This window comes from Staurois parvus, unplaced genomic scaffold, assembly GCF_062004578.1.
Source record: "Staurois parvus isolate SC_StPar_1 unplaced genomic scaffold, SC_StPar_1.0 ptg000930l, whole genome shotgun sequence".
In the NCBI taxonomy this organism is placed as follows: Eukaryota; Metazoa; Chordata; class Amphibia; order Anura; family Ranidae; genus Staurois; species Staurois parvus.
In genome coordinates, this window is record NW_028318726.1 from 647,230 (window position 1) to 661,725 (window position 14,496).

Genomic DNA, 14,496 nt, shown 5'->3' on the forward strand with positions numbered 1-14,496 from the left:
TACTAAAAACCATGCACCAAATCAGATGGTATTAAGACGCAAATTTAACAAAATGTTTTTTAGATGTGGGCTACAATCCATTTTCCCACATCTGATAGCACATTGGAATTTCAGTTACTGCAAGCCTTAATATATTATCTGTGCACAAATATAGTTCAAAGGGCTTTCATTTTACCAGAATTATAGGAAATCCCTTTCAACCTCTTAGCGACATTCAAGAGAAAGGGTATACCCCTAACTACTGGGCCCATTTTACATGGTCTCTGTCAGCTGACCTCTTTCAGAGTTTGAAATTAAGAGACTTTAATTTATTTTGAAAGAATACATTTTGATCAATATCCTTTTCCCGCCCGGTCTATGGCCAGATGGCGGCCGGGTGAGCACCTTGCCGTTCTGGGTGGACGCCATATGGTGTCCTTTTGGGCATGCGCAGTTTGCGCGCCCACAGAGCCGCGCAGCAGTGCGATCTGTCACCGGCCATGTACCTCGGACACGGTCGATGAGAGATCTGAGTACTGGCCTCGTTGCCGGTACCATGTGACCTGCTGTGACCAATCACAGCAGGTCACATGACAGTTGTATACAATGGATGGCTTCATTCATGCCATCCATTGTATACTAGTGTGCTTAGCTGTGAATGGTCACAGCGATCACATGCACAAGCTGGGCCAATCACAGCCCAGCTGTGTCATGTGATTAGCCGTGGCCAAATCACAGCTAAGCACAAAAAAAAAACCTTGAATGAATCGATGTCATTCAGGTAAATGCTTGCTTATAGCAAAGTAATTCTTTGATATAAGCAAATAGTGTAAAAAAAAAAAAATAATCACTTCCACAAAGTAGTACAATGTTACTATGGTAACATTGTACTACTTTGGTCATAGTGAAATATGAAAACAAAATTTTAAAAAAAGAAAAAAGTAATAAAAAATTAAACCTAATAAAAAACATTTTTTTTCTTTTAATTATATATTTTTTTCATACTGTCACCAGTCAGTGTGCTTGATCACCGCCATGCCAGTTATATGATGATGCTGTACTGCACAGGTGACAGTATGTAAAAAAAATAGTGAAAATAATTTTTTATATAATAATATTCAGATCTATACCATAGTCTGTGAACTCTATTACTTTTCTACAAACTAAATAATAAATACTAATTTGGGTTATTTTCACCAAAGACATGTAGTAGAATCCATTTTGGCCTAAATTTATGAAGAACAATTATTTATTTGCAAACTTTTATAACAGAAACAAAGAAAAACGTGTTTTTTTTCAAACTTTTTGGTCTTTTTTTGTTAATTTAGCAAAAAATAAAAACCCCAGTGGTGATTAAATACCACCAAAAGAAAGCTCTAGTTGTGTGAAGAAAATGATAAAATTTTAGTTTGGGTACAGTGTTGTATGACCGTGCAATTGTCATTCAAAGTGTGAGAGCGCTGAAACCTGAAAAATGGCCTGGGCAGGAAAGGGGTAAAAGTGCCCTGTATGGAAGAGAACATACATTATGCCAAATTTTACTGTCTAGGAGTTGAGAATGTCTACAAAATGATAATAACTGTAGATGTATGTCAGGTGAAAAGCAATATGTATGATATATAATTCCAGAAACTACAAAGCAACTCATTCACTCCCTTATCTCCCGACTTGACTATTGCAACTCCCTCCTTGCCGGCCTACCCCAACACAGGCTATCCCCGCTTCAGTCTATCCTGAATTCTGCAGCCAGACTCCTCCACCTTACCAACCACTCCATATCCACCACCCCCCTCTGCCAATCCCTCCACTGGCTTCCGATTGCCCAACGCATAAAATTCAAAATATTAACATTAACGTACAAAGCTGTTCATAACACTGCCCCAAACTACATCACCGACCTGATATCCATCTACCACCCAAAACGCACACTCCGCTCCTCACAAGACCTCCTTCTCTCCTGTTCCCTGGTCTCCTCCTCCCATGCCCCTCTCCAAGACTTCTCCAGGGATTCCCCCATCATCTGGAACTCACTACCCCAATCCATCAGACTGTCACCTTCCCACCTCACCTTCAGGCGCACCCTGAAAACCCATCTCTTCAGAGAAGCCTACCCGCCCTCACCTAATTTGCTGATCTCCTCCGCTCTTCCCACCACTCCAACCCCCACAGCTATTTCCTCCTGTACCACTCTCCCCTCCCTCCTAGATTGTAAGCTCCAAGAAGCAGGGCCCTCGAACCCCTTGTGTATTGTATTGTATTTTATTGTTACTGTACTGTCTCGTGTACTGTCTCCCATTATAATGTACAGCTCTGAGCAAACCGTTGGTGCTATATAAATACTGTATAATAATATAATAATATATTGCTAAATGTGAACTGGTCTCTCAGCCTGTTAGTGTATAGGATCCAATGAGGATCATGGTTTTAGGGGCCCAGGAGATTATGAGCCAGATTTCCCTGTTATATAATATCCAAAAAGAAAGATCTAAACTTTTAATTTCCTCATCACACAACAGCTGTGCTTTAAAAAAAAAAAGCAACATACCCACTGAATCCTGCACACTGACAGACCTAAGGTTTGTGAGCTAGCAGAAGGAGCAAGAGCTCCCTCCTTCTAATGATTAACTGGCTCCTCCCTCCTCTTAATGATGCAGTGATGCATGTTAATTATTTGAATTGTTAAAGTTCTTGGACTACAAGAACTATAACCATGTAGTAAAAATGATTGTTATATCCTTTATACTTTACAGCAATCATTTAAAATTGTTTAATATTACTGTTTCACATTGTATACATTTAGACAAGGAACTTATCTGTTCCTTTTTTATGTTGCCGCAAAACACAGTGTAGTAGATTTCTGGCAAACACTAATGTTGTGGCCTATCATTTACAAGTATGGATGTTTAAATTATTAACCACAACACTTGCTCTATATGAACAGAAACCCATCCAAGAAGGACTAAAGCTGGGTATACAATGGTAGATTTTTAAAAAAATTCCCAGTACATTCAACAGCTTGATGAATGTTGTTTGAAATTTCATTTGCTTTTAACATTTAGTTTTGGAATGTAATTTTTTTAACAAATTCCCCATACACTGTAAGAAAACTGTTCAGATTGCAGACTGCTTCTTAGGGCATGGATCCAGCATTCTTCATGGATCCAGCCCCTTATCTCAGTCATAAAAAAGGATTTACAATCTTTGTCGTATTTAGAGACACTGGATACAATTGTCCAGAACTTTAAAACTACTAGATGTTTCTTTTCACGTAGGACATGTTTTATTGAAAATTCCTTCTTTAAGGTGGAACTTACCCTTCTCATGCAACCGTTGCAGTATACTGATAGGTACCAGAAAGCTGATCTATCTAACTCACTTGCAAACTAAAGATACCTAATACTGACCAGCCCTTTCACTTCCCTGATACATCAAGTTTGGAGTTACAGTCTACCCCTCCACTTAGGGATCTCATCTGCTGGTGTTAAATGAAAAAAAACAAAGCAAAACATATACAATCAAAATGAATTCCATTCCTGGTAAGATATATGCGTCCACATTTCCACTACTGCAACTGTGTTTCTAGAGTTGTTATTACTACACTGTGGACATCTATCACACACTGGCCCTGACTATTTTTGGTAAATTTGACCTTCCTGGGTCAGTAATGTCTTATACACCATGTTATCTTTCTTTTATTTACTTTCTGTATTGTTGCTCTGCGAATGCTGATATGCCTACTGTTCAAGGCCTGTATTGTCTTCTCTGTTTTCTTTTTGAAAATGAATAAACATAAAAAAAATGTCCTTCAAGTTTTCTCATCACTATTGTCAAACATAAACTCTGATTTCACTTTACTAATGATTAGAAAATTGAAAAAATGTTCTTAAAACAAACATCTGCCTTGTAAAATCTACTAGTATATACCCAGCTTAAGAAAGCCACACCAGTATTACTAGACTTAAACTCTTGTGGTCATAAACTGCAATAATTTCTTCCATGCCTCAGTCTGGATATGCACCTGATGGTTTCTCCATACAGGCAGATTTGAGAAAGATTCTTACTTTAAATACAACAGCATGGTAACCAAACATGTTTATCACAGTTAGTCTTTAGGCTTTAAAATAGCCATCTTGGTTGAAACTGTTTTTTTTGCATTTTTAATGTTTTTTTCATTTATGTATTTTAATTTTCTTACAAAATAAGTTGTATGTTATAAATATTGATGTCTACTACAAAACAAATCTAAGTCTGCTTTATATACTATGATCTGTAGCCTGTACTAGGATATGCATTAGACAAACATGATAAAAAAAAACATTGTAATTAACATGCCAGCTAGATTTTTCAGTAAAAATATTCATTTCAGTAAATGAGCATTGTCAAAGCAATGCTCCATAAAGGTGTGCCACAGCTGCAATAACTTAAATTAATTATATGTTGCATTTCATATGACCACAAAAGATTACTGTAATGTAAGATTATCATTATGAAACATGGAAGTTGATAACATATTTTATGTTTGCAGTTGAAATATAGTGGCTCCCTTGATGGAACACAAAGTAACAGTGATATGTTGTATGAGAATAAAGCAATATGTGCCTCTTTCGGTGCCCGTCGTTTGCCTACCAATGGTGCAGTGCTCCCCATTCCAGCCCTCTCTGCATTCACATTTTCCATCTTTGCATGTTCCATGTTCAGTACATCGAGGATGACAAACACGTTGGTCACATGCCACCCCAGTCCACCCTTCCTCGCAGCGACATGCTCCACCAACACAAACACCGTGAGTGCCGCAGTCCACTGAGCATACCTCTGCAACAAAGATCAGATAGTGTTAGGAAATAATTACATCAGTTGACAATAAAAGACAGATGTTCAATATTGTATATATATGCTTAAGTGTAAATAACACAGGTTTGCAAAAAATTTTTTTCAAGAGCTGTTTTGGTTATTCCACATAATCTTTATGTTTTTTGGTGTGCTGAATCCGAAAATTACCTCCATTTTGTTATAGGACATCATGTTTCCTGACAATTTAGGTAACTATGTTAAATAAGGCAATACCTCAAAATAAATTAAAATAGACTTTTTTAAAATTAAAGGTTTATTACAGTTTTTTCATAAAAATCCTTTTTTGAACTTAAATGAGCTCACTTACACACGCTAAACTCGATTCTTCTTCCCTGTGAGGCTCATTTTGGTGCATTTACGCTTGTGAGTAGCATCTGGAATGTCTCTCTGAAGCATCCAACAGTAGTCTGCCATCATTGTAATGCTCCATTTTCCCTGGTATCTCCTTTCCATCTCTTTAATGTCTTGGTGGAATCTTTCACCTTGTTCTTCACTTACAGCTCCCAAATTTTCAGGAAAGTAGTCAAGGTGAGACTGGAAGAAATGCACTTTCAAACTCATCAGGCAACCTAAAGCTTGAAATGCTTTCAGCATTCCTCCGACGATCTTTTTGTAGTGAGGATCTTTGTTATTGCCTAAACATTTCTGTACGACTTCTTTAAATGCAATACACCCTTCTTTTTGAGGATCCGTCATGGTATTGACAAACTCTTGATCAACTATAAGCCTTCTAATGTCTGGTCCGACGAACACACCTTCCTTCAAGTTTGCCTCTGACAGGCCTGAAAACTTGGTGACCAAGTATTTGAAGCATTCCCCATCTCTTGGAAGTGATTTTACGAATTGCTTCATCAATCCCAATTTTATGTGGAGAGGTGGTAGAAGACCTTTATGGGAAGGTACCAAAGTTTCTCGGAGGACATTTTTTTCACCGACTATTAGCAACCTCGGCTGCCAACTCTTCTTGGTCCAGTGATTTTGTTGGTCTCGACTGTCCCATAGACACAGAAAACAAGGGTGTTTTGGTATCCCACCCACTGGATTCTTCAGGAAAGATTAACCCCTTCTACCATTAGAAGCACAGGCTCAGAGTTGAGGCTTACACATACAACATGCTGCTGAGTATCCCAGTAGTCAGACATGTCACTCAGAGCAGCACTTGTATTCACCCCCTTTGCAGGGGGGGGGAGCGGCAGAGATTGTTTACCTGAAAATAACAAAGGGCCAGAAGAGAACTAAGGAAATGAGGAAATATAATTTTTTCCCCTAAAACTTGCTTAGCTTATGTATATATTGCTGACCATCAGATTTACAGTGCTATATTTTGTTTTATATAACTCGGACAACCCCTTTAAGTTTTTTTGTTTTTTTATATCTTAAATGCACTTATGTGAATTAATTAATAGTAATTTAGACTTTAAATTTGGTTAAAAACCCATAATATAAAAAATGACCAAAAATTAAAAATATTTGATAAATTTGAAGACAATTTTGCATTTTGTGGCAAATCATGACGTCTAAGAGTTTTTTCAATATTTTATTTGTTTTCAGCACACCAAAATACATGGAAATGAGATGAAAATAATCAAACAGCTTTTTACTCGCCGACCTGTGTAATGATATTGCCAGTAAATCATTGGATAAAAAATTTCTTCATTAAGTACGTACCTACATTAATTAACAAGATGCTTTGTTTTATAATATAAAAAATGAATTATTCTTTATAATTATGGCCATTAGGGGTTGAAGCTATTTGTCTTGACTGCTTTTCCTAAACCTAAAGATATGTTTCAAAAAGATGCATATTTTTACTAAACTGTGAATAGATATAATTTGTGTACACTGTATATATAATTACAAATCCAAAGATGGACATTTTTGCAAGATGGTAGACAAAATAATATAGTGTTTCAAAGACAGAACACAAACGTAACCTCCAACAGTCAGTATACATGAAAAGGAAAATTGCATGTATTTCCAAAATATCTAATTTTACTGTATACATCAGATCAACTTTTAATTCTACTGTAAGCATCATTCAGTCAGTTTGTCTAATTACTATGAAATCTGTGTATCCTGTGAAATATTCTTGTAAAATAAGCACCAATTTTTCACCCATGTAATACCTCTTTATATGGCTTGGTTATTAAAAGACTAGTTCTTTTTTTTGTCAGGCTGCAGATAAACTGGCAAATTAAGGATTGCATGCTGAATAAAATAATCCACTTGTTGTTATGGTTAATAAAATTAAAGCATATCTAAATCCTAAAGGAAATTGTAATATATTTTGACTATGACAGTTTTCTTTTTCAGGCTTTTTTGTTTGTTTTAACATGGGGTTCTTGACAGTTACACACTTCCTGTCCAAGGATGACAACTATTACATACTGCACTGCACCTATGGAGGAGCAGCATTGTTACCTTAGGCTACTCTCCTGATTTGGACAGTAAACATTCCCCCATCTCCTCCTTTCCATTCAAAAATACAGAGTTGTTTATTTGTTAACAAAAGATAGCAGAAAGGAGCATAACATTTTTTGAGATTTCAGTTCAGAGCACAGTAAGTTACAAGGACACTCAAATTCTAGCATGATCAACAGGTACTTGATAAAATGTAATTAAACTGAAAAATAAAAAATTCAAGCGACCACCAGTTATAAGGACTGGAAAGCTGCAATACAGTATAATGATTTTTTCTTCCCAGATTTATATATACTTTAGAACTCACACAGTATGGTTTATTCACTAAAGGAGTAAGTGACTTTGTCAGTGACCTTTCAATCTGTGTTCATTTGAAAATGTTAATTTGTTGCAAAACTGCATAAATACATACCTCCCAACATCAAAAGCTGAGAAAGGAAGGACAACCAGAAAAGGAAAAAACATGAGGCACATGGAGTGCGCTGCAGTGGAAAATTGGTATGGCTACATTGAGTGTGGCCTAAAGGGACATAGTTAAAGTCTAACCCTTAACTATTGCACTACAAGTGGGAGCTTCAAAGACACACACAAACCTAAATATCATTTTTACAAAGCAAATCAGAATATAGACAGAAATCTAGCACTTTGTCTGAGCCTAACTTAAAGAAGTACATCATTAAAATAGTCTGAAACTACTTATCAACCAGCAACTCTTGAGACTATAAATACTATGATCGGGAGTATATAATGTATAGTGGCAAACACTTTGTTGTGTGCAACATAATGTATAGAGTGTGTTGGCCTGCAGGAGGAAAAAATGTCCTTCTTCTGTGGCTAGTAGGAATGAGTGAACAGGGCAATGTGCGGTTCACTGGGCAATATTCCAACCTTGCAGGAAATTTGTGAACCCCTAACACAGCAACAAACCCACTAAAGTCTCTGGAAGTCAATCTGGTGATTTTTGTGCCCTTTTTAAGCCTTATTCACAAGCTTTTGTTAAAAAAGGGCATAGGTTGCTGGGCACTGAGCAATATGATTTAACTCAATATGATTTAACTCTTTAAAAGTAACTGGTTTGTTTACAACCAGCATTTGAGATCTGTCATGTAGAAGCAGAAGTGATACATGGCAGATCACTAAATGGCTTTTCTTTAAACAATTCCTGACAAGAATCTATCATTTGCAACAGGAGAAGTGTCAGGGAAGCATTTTTGAGCCACAGGGTAATCAGGATGGATTGGAAACATTGCTGGATAGTATGGAAACATAGCTGGGCATGGGATGATTCAGGAAGGGGAGGCACATTTATGCTGCATCTCCTTTCTTGGCTACCTACTGTAGGCTTTATGCCTGGCTAAGGGACTGGTTTGAATTTTAGGTAGAACAAAAAAAAAAGAATAGGGCCCTTTAAAATTTATACCAGACCCTTATTCAGCCATGCATATTGAATGAAAGGCAGTGAAAGGGGATAGTGATTTCCCCATTCATCTTTGGGAGGAAGCCTTGCAAGGGGAGCAAAGTGTCCCCCCTTGCAAACACCTTGTCCCCATGTTAATGGTCACCAAAATGGTGTTGGGGGGGAGTTGCAGGTAGTAACTTCTGAGAATCTGGATCTGGAATCCCCTTTATAATAAGAGGAACCTCAGCTATTTGCCCCCAATGGGAATGGGTATTGAGCTCATTATAACCCTTTGTCACCCATTCCCCAAAAAAATCACACCTGCATCATGAAAAGGCCTTAAAAATAAATTGTGATGTAAATCCAACATCAATCATGTCATCCAGTGATGTATATCCTTGTCAATCACACTGACCAACTGTAAATGACCTGATTGGGGATCCAGGGTGACATCAAGCACCAAATATGGGTATGACTATACTTGGTCATTACCAATGTAAAAAGACAGATCCCCAGACAGTTGCTATCTGTAAAAAAACCAGCATAGCGATCTGTCATTTAACAATGATAGTACCACTGCTGTACTACTGCTAGCATGATGGTAATACAGCGGTAGTGCTAGTGATGCTATATGATAGATCCCTTGTTTGAATACAAACTGAAGCAAACATGGATCTGTTCTTTTGCAGCAGTAGTGCTATTGCCACTAAATGGCATGCTATTGTCCATCTGTTGCTTCTAAACAATCCAGCCAAAGATCATGGGTGACATCACTGACAAATTTGGTATTTGATATCACCCAGGATATCCAGCCAGTTTGTATACAGCAGCCAGCTATTGATCTGACATTTGGTGGCAGGAGTGCCAAGGGTCAGCATCATCATGCTGGCAGTCATCGTGACAGAAGGTCAACACAATTGAACGGTGGGTTGTCATTATAATTGATGATGATCTCTATCACTGGATGAAGTGATTGATGTTGGATTTACATCAGGAAACATGGTTTGCTTTTTTAAAGGACTTGCTTTGCATTTAATGAATGAGTCCAAAGCCTGATCTAATTGATTGAATGAAGTGGAGAGGTTGGGCTGTCAATGAAGCATTCTCTGAATAGTGCCTGAGCACGGGACCCAGAAGTAAGTGGAGATCACTGAATTAGTTGAATCCAGTGTTTGGTAGTGATACCTGGAAAAGGACCTGGAAAAGGACTTCAAGGTGTAGTTTTATTTCCATTTCACATTTTTGGGAATCCTTAATTAGGGCTAATAATGTACCTTCTTTGCATTCCCCTAGGGGGATGAATATCTGAGGGTTCCCTTATTATAAAGGGGGCTTCTAGATTCTGATAACCCCAGTCCTTTTTGATGGCAGAATGTGGGGATGAGACCCTTGTTCCCTAAACATTGAGGGATAGTGCCTTGCAGGTAGGGAAGCTTTACCACTCCTTCTAGCAAAGTACCCTCCTAATGTTGAAAGCACGACCTCCCTTTCCTGGATACCCAGGCTGCATACCTGGATAAGAGTCTGGTAAAAATTTAAAGGGAAACCCATATGTTTTCTTCTCCTTTTTTTAAGTGAACAATAAAAACTAATACAATACATTAACTAGTCCACAAGATGTTAGGGTTTAGGGGTCATTAGAATCTGTAAGGACCCTTTAAAATATGGGTCCCAAATATATGTGCCCCCTTTATTCATTCCACTAAAAAGTTAGAAGTATATTAAAACACCCACAGTGTGACAAATTTCCTTAGTTGAAAATAAGTAAATAAATAATGCCCCCTAATTTGAATCCAACATCAAGCGATGTAGATACTGGTCAGTCAAGATGATCCACTGCCCAACCATGTTGACCCACTGCCATGATGAATTGGCACACATATTTGGTCAATGACATCACCCAGGATCCCCAGCAATTTTTTTTTACCAGCACCAACCAGTCAGGTATCTGTCATTTTGCACAACAAACACTTTTCTCCTGCGCTAGGAAAAGACTCAGTAGACCCAATAGGGATGTTCTGGAATTTTCTGGAATATGCACTGCTTGCTGCCCTCAACAGCCCAGGGTGGTCCAAATACACTGGATGCAAATGGAGAAATAGAAAAAGGGCGCACCGACCTAGTGCATTATCGTTTAAAATATTTATTGAAGAAGCAAAGTAAGTATCATATTCACAATAGACATAAAAACACAGGCATGTCAAACTGAACAAGATGTATGATCCAAACAATATCTGAGTCCATAAGATGGAACCCTGGATGACCAACTGGATAATGCATCGGGCTCTGAGGAAGAGGTTGTGTCCTCAAAATGCGTTAGCCAGTTGGTCATCCAGGGTTCCATCTTATGGACTCAGATGTTGTTTGGATCATACATCTTGTTCAGTTTGACATGCCCAGGTTTTTATGTCTATTGTGAGTATGATACTTACTTTGTTTCTTCAATAAATATTTTAAACGATAATGCACTAGGTCGGTGCGCCCTTTATCTGTCATTTTGCAGCAGTAAAGCTATCTGGGCATCAGGGAGGCAAATTGACCGAATGTGGCCATTTTGTTCAGCTGTTCACTAAACTGTGAAAAGGTTCAGTTTAGCATGAAGTCAGACTGGACTCAAAGCCACCAAAGCACATCTCTAGTAGCCAGTTGGAGGGAAACAATTGCCATTATCTCTGGCCAGAAGAGGAAAATATTATTGGTATTAGAGGTCAAGGGTAAAAAATGGCCAGCACTGGTGATCAGTGGGAGAAAAAAAATAGCATCAATGGTCAGTGTGAGTAAAAACTGACTGAAGAATGGTTGCCAGCAGGAGGAAACATTGCTGGCATCAGTGGTCAGCGGGGAAAAAAGTGTCTTGAGCTCATGGTCAGTGAAAGGAAAGAGGCTCCAATGGGGAGAAAGTGAATAAATAGTGCCCTGAGAGGGGAGAAGGGGGCATTGGTGTTTGTGAAGTTTATGAGGGCACTGATGTTCTGTGAAGAGATAGGGAATCACTGATGTTCTGTGGAGGGGAAAGGGGCACTAAAGTTTTGTGATGGGGGAGGGGGACACTTGTGCCTGATGAGGTATGGGGAATTGGTGTCATTAGGGTACATTGGTGTCATTGGGTGACATTGGATGCAGCAGATTTATTTCCTGTCTCTTTCTGTCAGAACCAGGGGCAAACTGACCATTTGGAAACTCAGGCACTGGCCGAGGGCCCGGGGGGGGGGGGTCATGAGATGCCCCTGGTACCTTTTTCATAGGCTTTTTTGAGTTTGGGCAAGGACACAGTGCCCCATGATCCCCTATTGCCCGGGGGCCCCATGAGTTGTCAGTCCGCCCCTGGTCCTAAGGTATCTGAACCTGTTGGGAAGTTGACACATGCTCTAAAGGCTGTGTGTGCAATAAACTGAATGTCCACTTAGCAAAAAAGATGTTAAATTGTGGCAACTGAAGTGAATCATATTTGAATACTCTATCATGTGTGAGGGAAAAAAACATGTTCCCCCTGATTACTAACATTACCTTGGCTAAGTGAACAGCTTTTACTCCTTTAGTAAAACAACCTCAAGTTCTTCTCATACATTGGCATCTGCCCTCTTTGCTTTAATATAATGAATGATTGCTCTCTGAAGTGTACTTCATAGGGTTAGACATTGCATATTTTAGATCTCCTTAGTTATTCCCAAAATTATGGTAAGCTTTATCATTTAAAGGACACAAATATTTAAAAATGTTTTCTTATATGGTTCATGTAAATTACCCAAAGTTAAAGTTTACTAATCACTGCACAAGGAAGGCATTCATGTGGCATGCTTTGCTAACATCATTGGCTTCAAAGTTAACTATTGACGCATTCATGAAAAAGCTGAATATAAACATGAAAGCAAAAAGTACTTTTTCTTACCAACAGAGCAATCGGGACCCATCCAGTTAGGATCACAGCTACACAGACCTGTGTCAGTGAGGTAAGTGCCATGTCCACTACATTGATCTGGACACTGAGTTCTTGGAAGTTCACAGTTCTGGCCTCCCCATCCAGGACTGCAGAGACATTCCTTGTTCACACAGACTCCATGGTTGGAACATGTTGGGTCTATGCAGTCAACTATAATTGTAGACACACACAAAAATTAAATCTCTTACACAAACCATACTGTATATATTATGTTTTTGTTTTTTAATTTACTACTTCAGTTGAACACAGAACCTAAACCTGTAGTTATCCAAAATTAAAGAGTCATGGTATCTGTATTATACAATGACTTAGCAACTTATAGCATTTTCAAACATACTGGTAAACTGGTGACGTAATATGAAATGTTTAGAGTCCTATTATATATTATAGATATACGATCCTAGAGGTTTTTTTTTAGCTTGTATGGTACGTTTTAATTGCAAATTAGACATGGGGGTTGATTTACTTAATAAAGTTACCTGTGTTTAGTGTGTACCTAACTATTCATAGGGACATTTTTAAAAACAGAAATGTCCTTTGCACGTGTTTGGACACATTGAATGAACACAGTTTGACATATAGGGGTGGATTTACTAAAATTGGTGCACTCTGAATCTGTTCAGCTGTGCATGGCAGCCAATCAGCTTCTAACTTCAGCTTGTTCATTTAGGCTTTGGCAATAAAACCTGAATGTAGAATGGTTTCTATGCAGAGCTGCACCAGATTTTTGCACCAGATGACATTTTTATGAACCTACTTCATGAGACCTGTTTTATTACAAAATTAAATTTTATGTCTGGAACTATTAGGGTTGGACAACTTTGTCACACAGCTTTCAATTTTTATAATACTATCAACCAAAATCTAAAGTGATAAAATAAATATGTTTAAGTGGTATGGACAAGGAGAAAAAAAGGAGCAGTAGTACATCATATTACAGTCAGAAAGAAAACAGTCTAGACTGAAAGTTTAACCATTAAAGCTCATTTAGTTATATGATTTATAAACAGGTCCTAAAGGGAGTGTAACTTTTATCCAAAGGAGGAGAAAAAAATAAAAAAAGAAGAAAGGGCTAGGTTGAAAGTAGGTCTGTGTGCAGTATGCATTATATGCTTCTAATAAACCATGAATTGCATTTATAAAGTTAAATGTCATTGAAAAATGACTTGGCCATGAGACGAGCAAATACACTAGCACTAAGTTAACCTAATTTGTCAATTTCACTTATGCCCTCATCGCAACAAAGTGTAAAATCTGACGAATGTTCCATTTCATTTTCCTTTGCAAATTTGTTAATAGAGCAACAGTGTTTATGCGGCAGAAAATATGGATCCTATTGATTTCTATGCCACTTCCATTTCAGGTGAATTGTTTGGATGACATAGCTATGATGAATATCCCAACTAAAAAGCTTAACTTGAATAAAAAATACTGCTGACTCAGAGTTCTCAATTGCATTCTGTACTTTGATAAGGGCATATGAATGACATGGTTCCATTATTTTTGGAAGAGTAATCAATATTGTAAACTACATCATTTTATAGTAACATGGGAAACTGTGTTGTTCTTGTTTAGTTACACTAAAATGGCCATTGCAAATAGATGTGAAAGGAAAATTAGGCATTGATATAATCTTCTATTATAGTTGGGTTAAGGGTTATGTGCAGGATGCATGCTTACAATTGGAATGGTGGTTTTGTTATAAAATAGCTAGAGCCAGAATCAGTGGCCTTTGTACTGGCTTTCATTGTACTGGCTATTTCACATACTTTATAAGCAGCCATGATATACAGTATCATACAGTACAATAAAATATGTAGTATTTTGAAGATGGTTACAGTGCATTTACAATGACTGATATGTGCCTGCATTTCATGTACTCATTCTAATACTCTATTGCTGCTAT

General features: G+C 37.8%; 1 protein-coding gene across 9 annotated transcripts in view; it reads right to left on the reverse strand.

Moving 5' to 3' along the window:
- Positions 1–14,496, reverse strand: part of TENM2 (teneurin transmembrane protein 2) — a 1,359,942-nt gene that overhangs the window by 296,470 nt on the left and 1,048,976 nt on the right. For all 9 annotated transcript variants that reach the window (XM_089656707.1, XM_089656704.1, XM_089656705.1 and 6 more), the window contains 2 exons: positions 12,540–12,740; positions 4,606–4,791 (listed from right to left, as the gene is read on the reverse strand). In XM_089656707.1, coding sequence (XP_089512833.1) covers positions 4,606–4,791; positions 12,540–12,740 — 387 coding nt within the window. The remainder of the gene's footprint in view (positions 1–4,605; positions 4,792–12,539; positions 12,741–14,496) is intronic.